At 36.8% G+C, this 20,606-nt stretch overlaps 1 protein-coding gene across 1 annotated transcript; it reads left to right on the top strand.

Annotated features, from left to right (window-relative positions):
- Positions 1-9,489: 9,489 nt before the first annotated feature.
- LOC107777877 (elicitor-responsive protein 3-like) lies at positions 9,490-12,399 on the top strand. Its single transcript, XM_016598039.2, has 5 exons — positions 9,490-9,632; positions 10,283-10,348; positions 10,468-10,594; positions 10,718-10,832; positions 11,337-12,399. The coding sequence occupies exons 1-5, from the start codon at positions 9,566-9,568 to the stop codon at positions 11,775-11,777; spliced, it is 816 nt and encodes a 271-aa protein (XP_016453525.1). The 5' UTR covers positions 9,490-9,565; the 3' UTR covers positions 11,778-12,399.
- Positions 12,400-20,606: the final 8,207 nt, after the last annotated feature.

Below are 20,606 nucleotides of genomic sequence, written 5' to 3'. Positions count from 1 at the left end.
TCCTTTAGAAATGGGAAGAAATGTGAGATCATTGGAGTTGGAAAGGTAGGAAATATTGATTCTTACTCTATTGAGAATGTCTACTTGATAGATGGACTGAAGTACAATCTAATAATTGTATCACAATTGTGTCATAGAGGTAACATAGTAGCATTCACCTCTACAAAATTCTTTGTAATTAATCTTAACACTGACAAGATAGTTTTGCAGGGAAAAAGAGTAAACAACATATATATTATAGATCTATCCACACTTTCAGATAATGAACTCACTTACTTAAGTATGTTGGATAATGATCCCCTCCTTTGGCACAAGAGACTTGAACATGCCAGTCTAAGTCAACTCAACAAACTAGTCTCCAAGGACTTGGTGATAGGACTGACTAACATTAAGTTCAAGGAAGATAAAGTTTGTGAGGCTTGTGCAAGGGGGAAGCAGGTAAGATCCTCTTTCAAAAGCAAGATAATGGTAAGCACCATCAGGACGATAGAACTGGTCCATATGGATCTTTGTGGACCAATAAGAACATTGAGCAGAGGTGGTAAGAGATATGTTATGGTGCTTGTTCATGATTACTCTAGGTTTACTTGGACACTGTTTCTAACATCTAAAGATGAAGCATTTGACATGTTCACTTCTTTTGTTAGAAAAACTCATAAATAACTAGGTAATCAACTTGCATCAATAAGGTCTGATCATGGTACTGAATTTAAAAATGCTAAATTTGCTGAATTTTGTGATGAGCATGGCATACATCATAATTTTTCTACTCCTAGAACTCCACAATAAAATAGAGTGTTTGAAAGAAAGAATATGACATTGGAGGAAATGGCTAGGACTATGCTTCTTTCTAGTAAACTTCCCCATAGTTTCTGGGTAGAAGCTGTGAACACTGCATGTTACATCATAAATAGGTGCATGACTAGACCTCTTGTTGAAAGACTCCCTATGAGTTACTTAAAGGGAGAAAGCCAAATATATCTCATCTTAGGGCATTTGGATGCAAGTGCTTTGTGAACAATAATGGTAAAGACTTCCTAGGTAAGTTTGATCCCAAAAGTAATGAGGGAGTATTCTTGGGATATTCTTCACATAGTAAAGCTTATAAGATTTATAACAAAAGAACTATGTGTGTAGAAGAAAGTGTACATGTGATTTTTGATGAAACTAACATTCTTTCTAAGAGGCAGGAACATGATGATGAAGCAATTGGGCTGGTAAGAAACTCAAATGAAACCACAGCCCAGACTAAAGCTGCATCAGAGAAAGGAACAAGTGATGGAACAGGTCCTTCCACCCAGGGCAACTTGACAGGGGGAACTGAACAAAGAGGAACTGATCCTCAAACCTCAAGGGAACATGTCCATAAACTTGTTCCTCAGCAACAAAACATTAAAGGAACATCTAGGGGAAACCAGCTAGTTGTGAAACCTTACAAGTATCAAAGTTCTCATCCCATTGAGAACATAATTACTGATCTAACCTCTAGAATTAAAACCAGATCTTCTTTGAAGAATCTTTGTGCTTTTTATGCTTTTTTATCTCTTATTGAACCTAAAAATGTTGCTAAGGCTTTGCAGGATACAGACTGGGTAAATGCAATGCAAGATGAACTCAACCAATTTGAGAGAAGTCAAGTTTGGCATCTGATACCAAGACCCAAGGGCATATCAGTAATTGGTACGAAGTGGGTCTTCAGAAACAAACTTGATGAAGATGTAACAGTTATAAAGAACAAGGCAAGATTGGCAGTTCAAGGATATAGTCAAGAGAAGGGCATAGACTATGATGAGACCTTTGCTCCAGTTGCAAGATTGGAAGCAATTAGACTCCTTATAGCCTTTGCTGCTTACATGGAATTCACTCTCCATCAGATGGATGTCAAGAGTGCCTTCCTCAATAGCTATCTAAAAGAAGAAGTATTTGTCAAGCAACCTCCGGGCTTTGAAAGCAAGGAATGTCCTGATCATGTGTACAAGCTTGATAAGGCACTTTATGGGATCAAGCAGGCTCCAAGAGCATGGTATGAAAGATTATCAAATTTCTTGCTTGAGCATGGCTACAAGAGAGGTAAAATTGACAATACTTTATTCTTGAAAGAGAAAGGCAAAGATCTCTTGGTAGTTCAGATATATGTTGATGATATAATCTTTGGAGAAATTACGGATAAGTTAATTAAAGAATTTGCTACACTAATGGGGAGTGAATTTGAAATGAGTATGATGGGTGAGCTTAATTTCTTTTTAGTCTTACAAATTAAATAAAATACAAATGAAACTATGATCCATCAACAGAAGTGTGTAAAAGAGTTGCTCAAAAGGATTAAAATGAAAGATTCCATAGAAATTGAAACTCATATAGCAACAGCCACAAAATTGGATGTAGATGAACCCGGTTTATCTGTTGATCAGAAGTTGTATAGGGGAATGATTGGCTCTTTGTTATATCTCACAGCTAGCAGACCTGACATTGTTTTCAGTGTTGGCCTTTGTGCTATATTTCAAGCAAATCCAAAGGAGTCTCACTTGACTGCTGTCAAGAGGATCTTGAGATACCTAAAATGCACCATTGACCTTTGTCTATGATATCCAAAAGTTAGTAATTTCAACGTAGTGGGATATGCTGATGCTGATTATGAAGGTTTTCTTGTGGATAGAAAGAGCACCTCAGGTATGGCACACTTTCTTGGCTCATGTCTTGTGTCTTGGTCCACCAAAAAGCAAAATTCTATGGATTTATCTACCGCTGAAGCTGAGTATGTTGTTGATGTCTCATGTTGTGCTCAATTGCCATGGATCAAACAACAATTAATGGACTTTGGGATTGATATAGGTTATATACCCATCTTTTGTGATAACACTAGTGCAATTAGTATGACCAAGAACCTGGTTCATCATAAAAGACTTAAGCACATAGATATTAGGCATCACTTTTTGAGGGACAACTAAGAAAAGGGTTTGATCACTATGGAATTATGTGCTACTGATAAGCAAATAGCTGACATCTTCATAAAAGCTCTAAGTAGAAATCACTTTGAAAGGAACAGGTTAGAATTAGGCATGACTAAGATCACCTAAAAGGAACCACTTCTAACTCATAAATTTTGGTTAGGAAATTTGTGAATTTTTGTAAATAATTAAATTAGATTTTTCTCAGTCTCATACTCTCATCAGTATACTCTTGTGCCATGAGCTAAAATATCTCATTAATCTCTAATGATATTATCTTTATTTTCTTGAAAAATTCAGACTTACACAAGAGATTTCTCACTGAAGAACCTGGTTCATCAAGATTACATGGTACGTACTCTCCACCTTGCATATTTTGAAATAATTATATTTAGATTATGATCAAAATGAGAGTCCCATTTAATCCTAACCTCCTTGAGCTTATCCGTTAAGAAATGAACTAGTTTCATCCAAATAGAGTCCCAAAAATGCAATAAGTTCCTAGATTCTAGTGAGAGTCCTCAACGTCTCTTCAAACTGACTCCCTGTTTGATTAGACTCCTAAACATCTGAAAACGTTGTTATTACCCAATCAAAGTATCTCTCTTTAAATTAATTTGGCTTTAGTCATTTCTTCACTTCTAATTCATAACCGCCAAACAATTCTCTCTAATCTTCTCTCATCTTCCAAATACACATAATCATCTTCTCTCATTCTCTAACCATCAATGGATAACACTTCTAAAAATCCCTCATCAATACCTAAAGAATCCGCACCACTCCTTCAACCACACCTTCAACCACACCTATCTCTAACAAAGGAAGATTCAAGATGCTTGCTCGCAAAGTAGTCGCTAGAAAAGAACAAATCAAGAAAATCAATGAGCACTGAAGGCAAGTCAGGCAGATGAACCCCAAAAATGTGAAGACTCTTTCAAGTCTACAACTGAGGGGGAAGAAACCGTTTTATCTGAAATATAGTAGGTAACATTTGGTCCTAAAACTACATCTGAAGTAATCTTTGAGGTTGTTGCAAATCTAGAAAATAGATTTGTTCTGGTAGGAACTGTGACTGGGGTAGATACCACTGAGTCTGGAAAAATTGGTGGTGAAAAATAAAAAGAGAAAAGAAAAGGAGAGTGAGGGTGCTCAAGGCGATGTGAGGGGAATGGGACAAGGAGTGGCTGAATCATCACCCAGTCCTGTTGGTTTGACTGAAGAAACAGGAGCTATAGAAGTATGGAGTGAGGAACTGCTGGAGAAGAAGAAAGTGTGAGAGAAAAAGAGGGGAAGTGGGTCTGGAGAAACTGTTGAGGGATAGGTTAGATTGGGGAAGAATATTCAAGAACCTGTTCCATCTGTGCAGGAACCCCTCGAGGACCTACTGAGAAAAGTGTCTAACAGTTACAATCCTAAAAAGAAAAAGGGTTCACGAGTTAAAGTCCCTGGTACTTCTAGGGCAAACAAGAAGAGAAAGGTTGCCTCTTCTATCCCTGTAGAGACTCCTCCTACAAGAGGAAGAGTTACAAGGAGTCAGAAGAAGCAGAGTGAGGCTGAACTGGAAAAGGCCCTAGAAGACAGTAAGAGAAAAGTTGTTGCAAAGGGAAAAAAGAAGGTGGTTGAGCCTGTTGAGGTAGTTGAAATTGAAGAGATGAACCTGGTTCTTCGTGATGAAGGGGATGCAGAAGAAATGGATGTTGTGACTCCAAAGGCAAAGGAAATCAAGACTTACACAAAGAAGTCTGTTTCAAAGATAAAGTCTGCAGAGCCCTCTACCTTGGCTAAAAGAACAGGTCTACCTTGAAGTCTAGAAAAGTGAAAATGATGGAAGAAGAAGAGAGTGAAGGAGAAGAAGAATCTGATGCAGAGAAGGACAAGATGGTTAAGTTTGGAAAAAGAACCATCTTGAAAAGTAGACTCCTCATGGAATTGGAGGAGTAAGGCATGATGCTGCTGCTGGAAAAGTTACAACTGCAGGGTTGGAAGGAAATGGTCCTTCAGATAGATGGAAATCTTGCCAGAACTGAGAATGTGGAGTTCATGGAAAATTATGAGATAAAAAATGGCAGAGTCACCAGTATGGTGAAGGGGGTGACACTGAGTTTTGATGACAAGGAATTGGGAGAGATCTTAGGTGTACCTGCTGAAGGGTACAATAATTACAAGAAACTCAAATGGCCAAGTTTAGAGAATCTTCATACCTCCCTTGCCATTACAAAGAAGTTTGGTGACAACGAAGAAAAGCTCCAGCCCAAGGCTATATACAAAAGTGAGATGAAGCCACCCCACAAAGTGTTGTTCGAATTTATTAACAAAGTTGTGCTGCCTAGGCAGGAAAGAAGGCAAATTGCCACATTCATGGACCTGGTCCTTATGAAATATTTGGACAGTGGAAGGAAAATAAATTATCTCGGGTTTATCATCCAACTACTTGATAGGATTCTGACTGGCACCAAAACTCATGTCATACCCTATTGTTTCATTCTCACGGTTGTACTTGCACACTTCAAGGTACCCATCAAGAAATGTGAAGTTGGTATAAGCAAGGATCACTTTGGGGCAACCACTTTGACTACTTGTGACTATGAAGTCCACACCACTCCCAAAGAACTCAATTCATCCAAAAAGATACCTATGAACAGCAAAGTGCGATCCTTGGTGCAAGAAAGTGGGGCTAAGGATGCTGAAATTTGAGAGGTTGAAGAAGAGGCTGACTGAAGTAGAAACTGAGAGGGATGCTCTCAAGGATGAGCTTGCAAAGGAGAAGGAGAAGAATGATGGTATTCTTCATGATATACTGAAGCTACTTCAGGCCAGAAACCAAGAACCTGGTCCTTCCCGGCCTTGAAACCTTTCTAGCCTAGTTAGACAAACCAGTTACCCGGATGAAATTTCTTTTTGTTCTTTTTGCTCATGATCCAGTGTTTTTATTTCTCTTTGTGCTTTGTGGATGACTAGTATCAATGATAATCAACTGTTTTTGTGCTCTAACTGTTTGTTGATGCTTCTTAGATGGCTAATATCATTAGATTGATAAATGGTGCTTGACTCAATGATTGCATTTGAAGTAGCCCCAGTGGCTATGAGTAATTGAGTAATTTCTATTAAAATCAGGTTATCTAACATAATTATGCAAATTTTCGATGATGCCAAAAGGGGGAAGATAGGTTGTGCTTCTTACTTTGGACTGTGATGTTTATAACCTAATGAACCTAGTCCTTGATGATTTGTGATTTTAAAATGGAAAGTTCTCTAACATTGTGTTGATATTGAGTTGAGTTGACACATGGCCTATTCTTATGAAAAGCACAGAGTTTGTCATCATCAAAAAGGGAAAATATATTGGCCCAAGTGAAGTTTGTTTTGATGATTGACAAAGGAACTCAATCATGAACTAGGTCCATACACCTTGTACACAGACAAAGGCAGATTCGAGCATAAGGGATGCACGTGAAGGAGATAAGCTTAAGTTGTTATATAAGATATCTCCTGATCGAAAAGGTTGCATAAATAATAAGGAGAAGGACTCCTTACTCGAAGACAACTTTATCCAAGATAAGGGAGGGGTTAGAAGTTGAAGATAACTAGAACTCTTCCACCAAGGAAGAGTATAGCATTGGAACTCTAGTTATTTCCAATTCTACTAACTCTATAAATTGCAGGATGTTCTCATTTTATAGGTACGCACAAACGCTGAAGTTAAACTTGAGTTGAGAACAAAATAGAAAGGCATTTTGCAAGTAATTCTTGTGTGATTCAAGTGAGCGAGCCTGAAACTACATGAACCTGATAGAAGACCCAGTTCCAAGTGTCTGTCTTTTATTCTAGTTTCATTGTAGTAGGTGTTTTCAAATTGTACCTTTCAGCTTTATCTAGAGGCAATTGTATTAGATACTCTGAGTATTCAAGTTAGAGTTAACTTGAAGTTGTCGCAACAGTTAGAGGTTTGTTGCCACAACGGGATTAGAGGTAATCCTTAGGTTTACAAAGAGTTTTATAAATGCTGTTTTGGCTCAGTGATTTAGTGAAGTGTTGGGAAATATCCTACTCAGTAGTAGGTCGTGATTTTTTTACTTTTTAAGCCGGGTATTTTTCAGGTAAAAATACTTATTTTCTTTACTTTTCACATTTACTATTTCTGCAACAGTAGTATAAGGAACACATAGAAGAATATGTCCTTCTATAATCAGTGCACGCGAAAATTAAACACCACACAAATCATCCCCCTCCCCCCCCTCTTGTGTGGCATTTAAGTATAAAACATCAAATACACAAGTCTAACCCCAATCACAGAGTCATAGGATCATTTATATGTTTACATGGAATACATCCCGACATAACAAGTGCTCCTTCTGTTTCAATTTAGATGAGGTAGTTTGACTCGGCGTGGAGTTTAAGAGAAAAGAGGGAGACTTTTAAAACTTGCGGTCTTAAAAGCTTAAGGGGTAAAAGTTTTGTGAGACCATGATATTTGTGTGGTTATAAAAGCTTCTCATTAAAAGTAAAATGGGTAAAATAAAAAGTGCACAGTTGAATTATTAATTTTCAATTATAGAAATGTATCATTCTTTTTGGAACGACCTAATAAGAAAAATGTGTCATCTAAATTGTAATGGAAGAGTATAAAACACTAAAAGCAAATAAACAGCCCACCATGGCAGAAGAGTGATAGGCTCACTGTTGAATCCTGCCTTCGGCTCTGATATCGATCATAATGTCCATTGGAATTGGGCAGTGCAAATTTAATAGAAAAAGAAAGGGAAAAATGAGTAAGTACTTTTAATGCATATAGAAGGTAATTCTCTGTTCTAAATACTATTTGTGAAAATATATCATATAACTATAGGTACTATTCTGCTAAAGTATATAAAGATTTAGGGGTGTCAAATGGGCGAGCTGGGCTGATTTTGGACGAGTCAAAATAGTTTGAACCAATAAATGATCCGTCCAAAAGTTACTTGGGATGAGATGAACTCGGTCAAGATGGACTAAAATTTGGGTCATAGCCCCAACCCGTCCAACTTTTATAAAACTTAAATTAATGTGTATTATTTTCTTATTAATTATTTAATTATAAAATAAGACTTTTTTTCTTTTGTTATGGTCATATATAACATATCAAACAAAAATGAATTATTTTAAAAATATTTTAGCAAATCTACTCATGGATCAATTTAGGCTAAAAATCAGCCCAACTTTAGATGGGTTAAGCTATAACGTTATTGGAAAAGGTACAATTCGGGTCAGAATGCACGATGATGTGGTGAGAACTCTCACTGATGTTAGATATGTTCCTGAGTTGAAGAAAAATCTCATCTCTCTAGGCACTTTAGAATCCCTTGGGTGCAAATTCACTAGTGAAGGTGGAGTTCTGAAAATTTTTCAAGGTGCTCGTTTGATCATGAAAGCACACAGATCTGGTTCGTTGTATACTTTATTGGGATCCATTGTTATAGACCCTACTACAGTTTCGGTATCAAACAATTTGTCTGATTTTGATGGCATTAAATTTTGACATATGCCCATTGGGGCTTTTGCGGAGAGGTGGAGCAAATTTACTATATCATCCAAAATTAGGCCAAGGTGGAAATTTGTAATATGGCCATTATTTTGTCAAATGGAGTCCATCTCACATAAGCATAAGTATCTTTGCAAAGTGTAGACTTTGTTGGCAATATTCTTTGGGACCCAAAAATATTGCATTGTGTGTTGGACATCATTTGCACAAGTTGTATCTCTTCTTTTACACCTAAGAGGTCAAGACTTTTTTGCCTATAAAAGGGAAGGCCATTAGTTCATTTTATACACACCAACAAGACTTGTCTTCAATTCTTGTTTCTTCCTTTCTTCCTTTATTAAGAGTGTTTTGTATGAGAGTTAGTGTTGGGAAGCACTTGTGTGAACTCTTTCTTTGGAATGATCTTGTGAGGTTATTCCCTTAGGGTATTTGGGATTAATTAGAGTATTTACTCTAATTTTGTACTCTCTTTTGTACTCTTATTGTTATAGTAAATTGTCCCTCTCCGATTGTGGACGTAGGTCACTTTGACCGAACCACGTTAAATTTGTGTCTTCTTTATCTACTTTAATTGTCGTTGTTATCAATTTCCATTGTCTTTGTTATTGCCATTATACCGTTGTTTGACTATATTCCGTAATATCCGAGTTCCCGATCCTAACATGTCCGATATACTTTTGGCACGACTAATTCGGATTCTTATCCTATAAGACCCACTAAAACGCTGGGAAGCACTTTATCGAAAGGTTTTACATACAAAGCTCGAGGAAGAGGCCCGTGATTAAGGGTGAAGGAATTTCATATATGTGTTTGATAATTGTAAACTATGGTATTTGATTGTTATTGAAAAGTAAATTTTTGTTTCTACTAAAATTTGAAAAGTTATCAGTTTTTACTACAACCTTTAAATATTTGTCAAATATTCTTTGCTAACAGAACGACCACGTGGATTGTAGTGATTGGGGTAGTTAATTATAAATTGAGCATTGAGCTGGTCTAAGGGCCACCATTCAAAAACAGAAAATAGGTCTGAATTGAAGCTTTTACATCTTTCCACTATCTTGTTCTGTTTCTGTCAAAGTAATTCGATCCAAAAAAGATGCCAACTGGAACGCTTGAAGTTATTCTTGGAAATGCCAAAGGCCTTGAAGACCAAAATTGGCTCAGTATGATTTCTCATAAACGTCATTTTTATTCTATTTATCCTGATTGCTAAGAGGAAGGGGAATATGGTGTTTGAGCCAGGGGTGAATGTTGCGTAATTCCGATGGGTTCGATTGAACCTATAACTTTTGACGCGGTGTATAATTTATGTGTAAAAATCTATTAAAAATTGCAACGAGGGGATATAAACCCATAACATTAAAAATATAACGAGTTTAATATTATGAATCTTGAAAGCTGAATTCATAGAGTTTAAATTCTAGAATCGCTTATATTTTCACATAATCATATAAAAAATTTGGAAGATAAAACGAACAGTTGTTCTCCTTCACCTTTGGCCACTCAAATGATACAGGTCCAAAGGATTCTTGTTTAGATCTTAATTTTATATGTGCAAATATATAATGTATATATGTATGTATATACACCGTACGTACATGTATATAATAATAAATCGCATTAACGAATTGCAAGTTGCAACTTCAGCTACTTTAATTATCATGTCCTTTACAGCAAGCAGCCTATTTTTATCCATGCAACTTTGATTTGTCCTTTAATTTTGGTAGACATACAAATGTCCTTTATTTTCTAGGTTACTAATCCTTCAATATCTTTATTAAATGAATTTGATTGATTTTTCGAATTTCAACAGCTAGTATGAATCCTTATGTTGTCATCACCTGCCGGACTCAAGAGAAGGAAAGTAGTGTTGCATCAGGTGTGTTATTGATTACTTGAATTAAAACATGAATGTTACATATCTCTATGGTATATTCAGATTGAATATTATCCAATCTATTAACATAGAACAAATATCTCAATATTAATTGGCTATAGGTGAAGGATCTGAACCTGAATGGAATGAGACTTTCCTTTTCACCATTAGTCAGGGTGTCGAAGAGATCACCCTCAGGATTATGGACAAAGATACTTTCAGTTCGGATGATTTTGTTGGAGAAGCAACGTTAATAATCTTTCTTATTCTTTTTCCTCTCATATGATTTTTTTTTTTTTTTTGACATTAATGTTATAAATCTAATTGTAAATTTTTTTGGTCTATATTTTGTGGTTTTGTTAATTGAAACAGAATTTCCTTACATGAAGTGTTTCGTGAACGAGAAGTGCCAACGCGCTCTTACAATGTTGTCAAAGATGAAGAATATTGTGGAGAGATAAAACTTGGCCTCACTTTCACTGCTGAGGTAAGATTATTATGTGACAAGAGTTTAACTTATACATACCATAGTATCAAATATTTTTACGCTATCAGACTATCGAAAAGATATCTACGGATAATTCGTCATAAAAAGTAAGATTGTAATTTTGAAAATAAGATAAGTTATTTGCTACAACATCATAAAAAGCGAAATTGTAATTTTAAAAATAAGATACATGTAAAGGCAATCGATAGTGTAGTTTCTTTAACTATTAATGAATATAAGTTAAACTCACATGACAAAAACAATCTTGAGAGTATGATTATACAAGAAGTTTAACTTCTATATATCGGAAGTGAAAAATAAAATTTACTATTCGATCACCTAAAATATAACTACAAATGAATCTATATATAGTAAGTGTGATCTGCAAAATAAGACAAGTAATCTGTTATAACGAGATAATATATAATAATTAATTGTGTAAAATGTTTACACAATCAGTGCATTTAAGCTAAAAAAGCTAAAAAATATTTTCTTAACTTGCAGTCGAATTCTGAAAGAGGATGTGATGAAGAAGGCTATGGCGGACGTAGACAATCACGCGATGACTACAGGGGAAGTGATGAAGATAACAATGGAGGACATAGAAAATCGCGCGACGACTTCAGTGGAAGTGATGAAAATAATCATGGTGAACATAGAAAATCGCGTGATAACTCCATTGTAGAAGATAATCATGGTGGACGTAGAAAATCGCGCGACGACTACAATGGAAGTAATGAGGATAATCATAGTGGACGTAGAAAATCATGTGATGATTACAGTGGAAGTGATGATGATAATCATGGTGGACGTCGAAAATCGCGCGACAATTATAGTGGAAGTAATGAAGATAATCATAGTGGACGTAGAAAATCGCGCGAAGACTACATCGGAAGTAATGAATATAACTATGGTGGATATAGAGAATCACGCGATGACTACTAATCCCGGGAGTTGAGTTTATTTAGTGCTCATTTGGTTACAGAAAATAATCCTAGTGATAATAAACTCTGCATCAATTGTTTGTTGTTTGTTACATTCCTCAACCTTCTTTTTGTCTATATCAACCTGAGGTGTTGCCAATGGCTTGGTCTCCTTAGCCTTGTCATCATTCTTCCAAGTAAATAGGCTTGTTGTGTTTCTAGGTTTCTTTAGGGATGGAAACAGGACGGGGCAGAGCGCACGGGTAGGGGTTAAATCTTCCCCTACTAAGGTTTTGCCATGTCATGCCATGCCCAGTTTAACTCACTGTTTTATTTAGATCCAACCCTGCCCTACCTCGTTTACCATGCTCTGTCTTGCCCCATTTAGCCCCTCATTTATGTGTTCTTTATTTTTGTTCCACGTGGAAGATGAAGAAGTATATTGGCTCTTTGCCTTGAGTTGCCTCTCAAATTTTATGGTCAAATCGAGCAAGATCTCCATGTTGTCATAGGGGTATAACTCTACCATATTGGCAATGTTCTTGTTCAATCTGTTTTTAATTTTTGTCTCTGTATGTAGAATATATGTGCCAATTATATTGTAATTATTAGATTATTCTAAATGAAATTCCTCATGGAATAGAGATACTGTTATTTGCAAAAGAGCCATTGATCATATTATGTTTGTCAATTGTCATATATAATTTATTCTTACTGATGCCTTTAAATTTCACAAGTATATACAATAACAACAATCTAGTATAATTTTACTAGTGGGGTCTGGGGAGGGTAGTGTGTACGCAGATCTTACCCCTACCCTGGGATAGAGAGGCTGTTTTCGATAGACCCTCGGCTCCCTCCCTCCAAAAACTCTACAACTTGCTCTTGGGTGACTCGAACTCACAATATCTTGGTTGAATGTGAAGGGTGCTCACCACTAGCGCAACACGCTCACGAGCGTGGCCATTAAAAAGGAAAAATCGTTGTGGCCATAATGAGCGTAGCGAAAATGGGGACAATTAAGATATTTCATATGAGCTTCGAGGGCATTATAGACACTTAACTATTTTTTTGTACCGGTTATACCCTGTCCTCGTGCTCGTGGCCACCTTGTGCTTGAAATGTGAAATCTATACACCTTTGTATATATACCTCTCGTACTATTTTTTTATGTACCGTATAGCATATATAAGTACACATGTGTGTATACAATCCAAATCTTCTATGTACCATATAGACGTATAAGGACACATGTGTGTATACAATCCAAATCTTCTATGTACCATATAGCGTATAAGGACACGTGTGTATACAATCCAAATCTTATCTATCCTATAAGGATCCATACCGTGAAACCATTAGCGCCTTCTTTCTCTTTCCGTCTTTCCAATCAATCTCTACATCATTCTTCTTCTTCTCTTTCATTGTCCAAGTACCTTCCATTTGTAAGTTTCTTTTCCTTATTTCAACAATGACGAAATCTAAAAAGGTGTATATGTTGTATCATAGTAGGAGGCCCGTTATATATCGATCATGGTCCGAGCATTCATATATGACTAATGGGGGTAATAAGGCGAAGCCCCTTTGAGTCATACGAATCTTATGACTAAGCCTGTGAATCTTACAACAACTTCCAGAACCATCGTAGATGTGAAAGACATACGACGAGATTTGATGTGTTTGCGCTGTGTTTGTTCATTTTTTTTAACTTAATTGTTTTCTAATTGATCATGATTCGGATCTAATTTATGAAAAAGTCATGTCCAAGCTTTTGTTTTTACTTAAATTCCCTCAATTTGGGTACTTTTTACCTAGCAATAGATACACAATATTTTCCAAGAGCACCTTCTTGCCGAGATTGCTATTACCAAAAATAATTCTGTGAATTCTTTCGAATGACAAGAATTGAACAACGGTAGAAGGTCTCTTTATATAGGTGTAAAGTTAGTCGCAAATCATTTTTATTTAATGCTCCAAAACCAAGAATATTTATGTTAAAAAAAATCTCTTCTATTTAGATTTGGTTTCCTTAACTATTCCAACTCCTCAACCATTTTCCTTTAATGCAAGTATCTCCATAATTATCGAATCATTACCAAATAAGAATCCCTCCAATTAATATTTTTCTTGTAGCGTATGAATAAGTTTTCTTGTGGAATCCAACTTGCACAAGCATTCTGATATTCCGCATATGATCAACATTCTAAACTTCATCTATTACGAACCCGGTGTTGCATTAGCCATATATATTCACATCTGTGCACCATTATAGTAGCATAGCAATCTGTCCATGAACTTGGTTTTTTAACACAATGGATCTCCGTCACGACCCAAAATCCCGTCATAGGCATCGTGATAGCACCTAATCTCTAAGACTAGGTAAGCCGGTTACGTACAACAGCAAAAATCAGTTAAACATGATATTACGAGACAAAAATTTACATAAATGAGAAGTTTAAAGGTGATACTTGCCAACACGGTAATAATCACTACAAATCCCCAAGACTAGGTAGTACAGAGTCACGAACTCTATTGAATACGTAAAGACTCAAAATACAATACTATCGAATAGAGAATTGATAGTAATAATGTAAGGAAAGGACTCCAAGGGACTGCAGCGATCGAACAACTCTACCTTGAATCCTCGCGATCGAAGAAGCTAACCCTGTCTGATTCCATTATATCCAATACGTGGATCTATACATAAATATGCAGAAGTGTAGTATGAGTATACCACGGTCGGTACCCAGTAAGTATCAATACTAACCTTGGTAGAGTAGTGACGAGATATAAGTCAAGAAAACAGAGCAGTATATAAGTATAAAGCTAATAACGAAAGCAAGAATCAGTAAATGGCAATAAGGAATAAGCATGTGATAAAAATATTAAAATAACCAGAACACCATTAAAGTATCAGTGAAACCAAATAAGGTAAACAAATGACAACCGAACAATAAAGTCGTTCTAACACAAGGTTTATAACAAAATCACTCCGCGGTACCACTCCTCAAAACCACAAGCCACGAGTCTCAAATCATAATTCATATACACATGGCACCTCATGCCCACATTATCAATCACAACTGCATGGACAACTCACGTGTTGCACGAAAAATCATGCGCCAATATCACAATCCATCTAGCATGGTCACATGCTTACTACCACAATCCGCTCGGCGTGGTCATAGTCTCAATATCGCAATAAGAGCATATATACAGGAATACATGTTCATGGTTAATGAATGTCAAGTTTCATACTTATGAACTGGTATAAAGGGTATGCTACGGTGTATGCTTGCACGAGTATACCATTACGGTCCAAGTCAACAGGTAATATCAAAGACATCGAGTATCTTATTGAAACAACACAACAAGTCACGTAAGGTGCATTGACATACCCAAGAAAAATCACGCCATCACACGAATATAATCAATATTATGCCCCACAGGCCGTCACATATCATCCTTGATATAGCCACCCTTATCTCTCCGTATTGACAATATTATAATAGCCACCCATATCGCTCCGCCCAGACATTTAACACAATAGCCACCCGTATCACTTCGCCCAAACAAAGCATAGCCAGCTGTATCACTCTGCCCAGACAATATATCACATTAGCCACCCCGATCACTCCGCACAATCGACAAGAGTGAGATGCCACCCTTATGTTCCGCAAAGCAGCAATCAGTCCACACAACAAATTCACGTTGCTAATATCACAACAACAGGACATATAAATTCGTACCACAAATGCCCATAGGCCACAACCTTTCCAAAACAACAATACCGATATTATCACAACACATAGCTCACGACTCAACCTCGATGTGTACAAGAATCTCAATAGCAATGAATTGAAGCCGGAACATAACTCGACAATGAAAAATACTCCATTAAACAACAATTTCAACTAAAACAGGTTAAAGGCTCTTAATAACTTCAACTTCAATTAATTGCCTAAGAGTAAACTCAACAATGAAGGTATTTTCATGAAATGACAACTTCCAATTCTAGTGAATAACATAAGCTAACAATGAAATAGATGGCATGAAATAAAAACTATGTCTAAAAGCATGAAAATAGCTCGACAACAAAGGAATATCGTGTAATAGCAACTTCATTAAGAATAATTCAACAATAAAAGAGGTAACATTACAATGAAAGAGGTAATAACTTCAACTATACATATAAGAATAAACTTTGACAAATAAAAGATAGAACATGTGCTAACAATTTCAAATGAAGCATGTAAGAGTAAACTTAATATAGAGGATATAACATGATAAAGCCAAGGAGTCTATCCTATCAAATACCACATATAATCCCGTATACACACTCGTCACCTCGCGTACACGTCTGCCACATAATTCAAACAATACAATTAACCCAAATCCTAAGGGGTAGTTCCCCCACACAAAATTAGGCAAGATACTTACCTCAATTAGGTCAAATCAACACTCAAAAATAGCTTTACCTTTACAAGTCACCTCCGCTCTACTCAAATCTAACTAAAATTGACTTAATAACATAAAATAATACAAGAGAAACTAATTACAATAGATAAAGTTTAAATCTTTATACAATTCTCCAAAAGTCAATAAAAGTCAATCTCGGGCTCTCCCAGTCAAAACCAGAGTCCAAGGATTGATCTTATCTACCCATAAACCCACAGGTCTCTATATGTGCTTTGTTTTCAAATTCGAGTCCAAATCGACTCTCAAAACTCAAATTTTTATTATTTCAAACTTTAGACAAAAATCCCCAAAATTCCTTTTTGATTTTCATAAATTTGATGTTAAATCTCATATATAATCATGAAATATAGTTGAAAATTGATTAAAATCACTTACCCAATATTTTGGTATGAAAATCTCTCCACAAAATCGCCTCCCACCGAGTCTAGGGCTCAAAAATATGTTAAAATAAGACTAAGTCCCGAAATACAAAACATATAACCAGGTGCAGATGTCGCATTTGCGACCCCGGGTTAGCAAATGTGAAGCCGCAAAAGCAAACCCTGAGAATCTCTGCTAAATTCGCATTTACGACCATAATCTTTGCAAATGTGAAGCTCCTTTTTACCCAGCTGCCATCGCAAAAACGACATTTGTCTTGCAAAAGTGAACACCAAGCCTCTCGCAAAATCGAAGAATTTCTTTGCAAATGCGAGTCCCTTCCCCCGTAACTCAGAATCGCAAAAGCGACTAGAACTCCGCAAATGCGATGGTTGCATTTGCGACCTTTTCATCGCAAACCAGCACACAAAAGTTTAACAAAACATCCGAAAACCAATCTGAAACTCACCCGAGCCGTCAGGGCTCCGCGCCAAACATCCACACAAGTCTAAAAACTACATACGAACTCGCTCGCGCTATCAAAATACCAAATAAAGTCTAGAACCACAAATCGGACATCAAAACGCATGATTTTCAAAAGAAAACTCAAGAACTTCTATATTGTAACCAAGCGTCCTGAATCATATCAAGCCAACTCCAAAAGACACGAAATTTTGCGAACAAGTTCCAAATAGCAAAAATGGACCTATTCCAAGTCTCAAAACCAAATTCCGAACCCAATAGCCATAAAGTCAAACCATAGTCAAACCTAAGGAATTTCTAAACCTTCAAATTACCAACTTTTGGCAAAACAAGTCAAATCAACCTAGGGATCTCCGCATTCAATTCCGGGAACATGCCCATGTCCAAAATCATAATACAAACCTATCAGAGCCATCAAACAACCATTCCAGGGTTGTTTTTACAAAAGTCAAACCTCGGTCAATATTTCCAACTTAAGCTTCTAAAATGAGAATTACTCATCCAAATTAATCCCAAAACATCCGAAAATTGAATTCGACCATACACACAAGTAAAACAAATGCATAATACAAAGCTACTCAAGACCTTACACCATCGAACGAAATGCTAAAGCTCAAAACGATCGGTCGGACCGTTATATTTTCCCCCTCTTAAACAAACGTTCGTCCTCGAACGTGCCAAGACCATTCCAGAGTCATCAAATCATTGAATGAACTCACCATACACATGCTTAGGGGTGATCACACGTCACCCCAATCCACATAACCTCGACAACACCATCTCAACTGAAAATTATTCCTTCTACCCATACCAATAAGTTTTAGAACAAAATTTCAACATCCGATCATCCCCCAAGGACCCGATTCCCACATAAACATACTGTATCAACCTCAACTAGTTGCAACAGCTCATGCATACCCCCACAAGGTATAACCACATAACATATCGGCCATATGCCCATAGTAACACCTCCGGCCACAGTAGATGCCCATCATCAAACCTGGTACCGATAAATAACCTTATATCAACTAGAATATTTTTTCAAACCTTCCCAAAACTTCTAGTGACGTAAGAAACATGAAGATATCATAACCGCTCACCCAACCAACAAGTCACACCCAATGCCACCTGGGCACATACCTCACAATCTAAAGCCAATAAGCACAACACAAATATGACTAAATATGGAAAGAGAAACACATTAGAGAACTAACGAGCAAGTTCAATAGGTACAACTCCTCATCGGTATCATACTATGAATCCCTTCCACAAGGGAGAAACAAAACATATGAACTAATCACAAGGATTTCATCCTAATATAACTCCACCGCGGCACTTAACCCGGTCCAAACATACCGACCCACACAACAAATACGAGGATCACATCCTCAGCTCTGAATCACAAGTAGAATAGACATCAAACCGACCGAAAACCTTTCACTAACTCAATTATGCGAAATAAAATCACAACATGTAACAGACTTCCCATACTAGTAGAGCACCCAAAACACCCAAAACATAAGTCGTAGCTAAACCGTCCAGAAATCACATCAAAAGCTACCATATTAAGTAATAGAAAGTTCATCCTACTCTCATAACTCTCAATAGTGAACAAACCAAAACGATAGATACGAGCTACCACTATAGAATCTCTCAACATGGTAAACATATAAGCAAAGTATAAGAATCACGAAACACGCCCATATATAAAAAAATATAGGGGGCTCACTCTGATAAATAGGACCGGATCAAAATAAGACTGATGCTCCTATATGACAACCCGAAACCATACCTATAACGACACTATCTGGTGCAGCGGCCTCAGCCCTACCAGGGAAAGCATATCAATGGGCCGGGCCTCCCCCTCTAGGACGCCCCTACTGTCACGACCCGGAATTCCCACCCTTGACATTGTGATGGTGCCTAACATTTCACATGTTAGGCAAGCCAACGCTAGAAATAGTTTTTAGCCATTTAACAAATCCAATCAAATTATACCAAGAAACTGAAATAAAACTGAAATAGAGTGAGTAAACCAAAATAACAACGATGTCTAGATACAATCCCAGAACCAGTGTCACAAGTACACGAGCGACTAGAGTAATACAAATAATGGTCTGAATGAAAGCATAACTGTCTGAAATGAAATAAAAAATAGAATAATGTAGAAGGGGACTTCAGGTCTGCGAACGCCGTGCAGCTGTAACTCAAGTCTCTGTCAAGAAATCAATTTGAGCAATCTACTAACCGCCGCTAGGACCGACTCTAAAATCTGCACAAGAAGTGCAAAGTCTAGTATGAGTACAACCGACCCTATGTACTCTGTAAGTGATGAGCCTAACCTCGACGAAGTAGTGACGATTCTAAGGAGGGTCACTTACAATAACCTGTACGCAGTATAATAATAATAATAACAATAGGAAAAGAACACAAAAAATAATGACAAAGCAGTTAACTGATGAAAAAAAACTCAATCCTTGAAATCAGTGAAACCAGAAATATCAGTCCTCAGAATCTCATATGAAAATACTGAAAGTTAACACAATCCGTTACGGCGCGCAACCCGATCCCACCGTACAAATATAATCCCCCCTTATTTCACCATATCAATATCAAGAATAACATGTAAAATCCGTTGCGGCGCGCAACCCTATCCCACCATATAATCAGAATCAATATCATAATCCTTCCTTATTTCACCACATCAATATTAAAATCACATATAAAATCTGTTGCGGCACACAACTCGATCCCACCGTATAAATATCAAAATCCTTCCTTATTCCATCATATCACTACTGTTGAGGCGTGCAACCCGATCCATAAACAAATTCAATAAAAGTAAGAATCTCTACGAGTAAAGAATATGAAAGCAAAGCACTAAAGGAACCCCATACCAAATCAAGGAATGCTACAATTAATACCAAGCAACAAGGCAAGTCAAATATATGACAGTTAAAATGTACAAGTAAGACAATTAAGGCAAGTAGCAATTAATCATGGAATCATGGAAGAAACAAACATTTCAATACAAGAGTAATAAGTGACATGTAACAAGTTAAGGCATAAAAAGCAATTAAAGCATGTAACGGTTAGGACATGGAATAAGAAAATTAATGAAATGCGGGAAGACATGGAAACAATTAGTCTGACGGCGTATATACACTTATCACCTCGCATATATGCTGTTACACACGTAATTCACATAACATGTAGTTCAAGGGTTTCTAATTCCCTCAAATCAAGGTTAGACCAACACTTACCTCGCTCCACAAGTAAATCAAACCTAAACCGGGGCCTTTCCTCTAAAATTTGCCTCCGAACCAACCGAATCTAACCACAATCGACTTTATAACATCAAAAAATGCTAGAGAAATCAATTACAATACGTAAAGTCAGGATCTTTACTCTTTTCCTAAAACGTCAACAAAAGTCAACCCCAGGCCAACTTAAAATCCAAGATTCAGACCAAAACCAAATTACCCATTCACCTTTGAGCCTGATTATGTGATTAGTTTCAAAATCCAAC

This window comes from Nicotiana tabacum, chromosome 23, assembly GCF_000715075.1.
Source record: "Nicotiana tabacum cultivar K326 chromosome 23, ASM71507v2, whole genome shotgun sequence".
Taxonomy (NCBI): domain Eukaryota; kingdom Viridiplantae; phylum Streptophyta; class Magnoliopsida; order Solanales; family Solanaceae; genus Nicotiana; species Nicotiana tabacum.
Note: the sequence above shows the minus strand (reverse complement) of the source record. Positions and strands in the feature narration are given on the sequence as shown.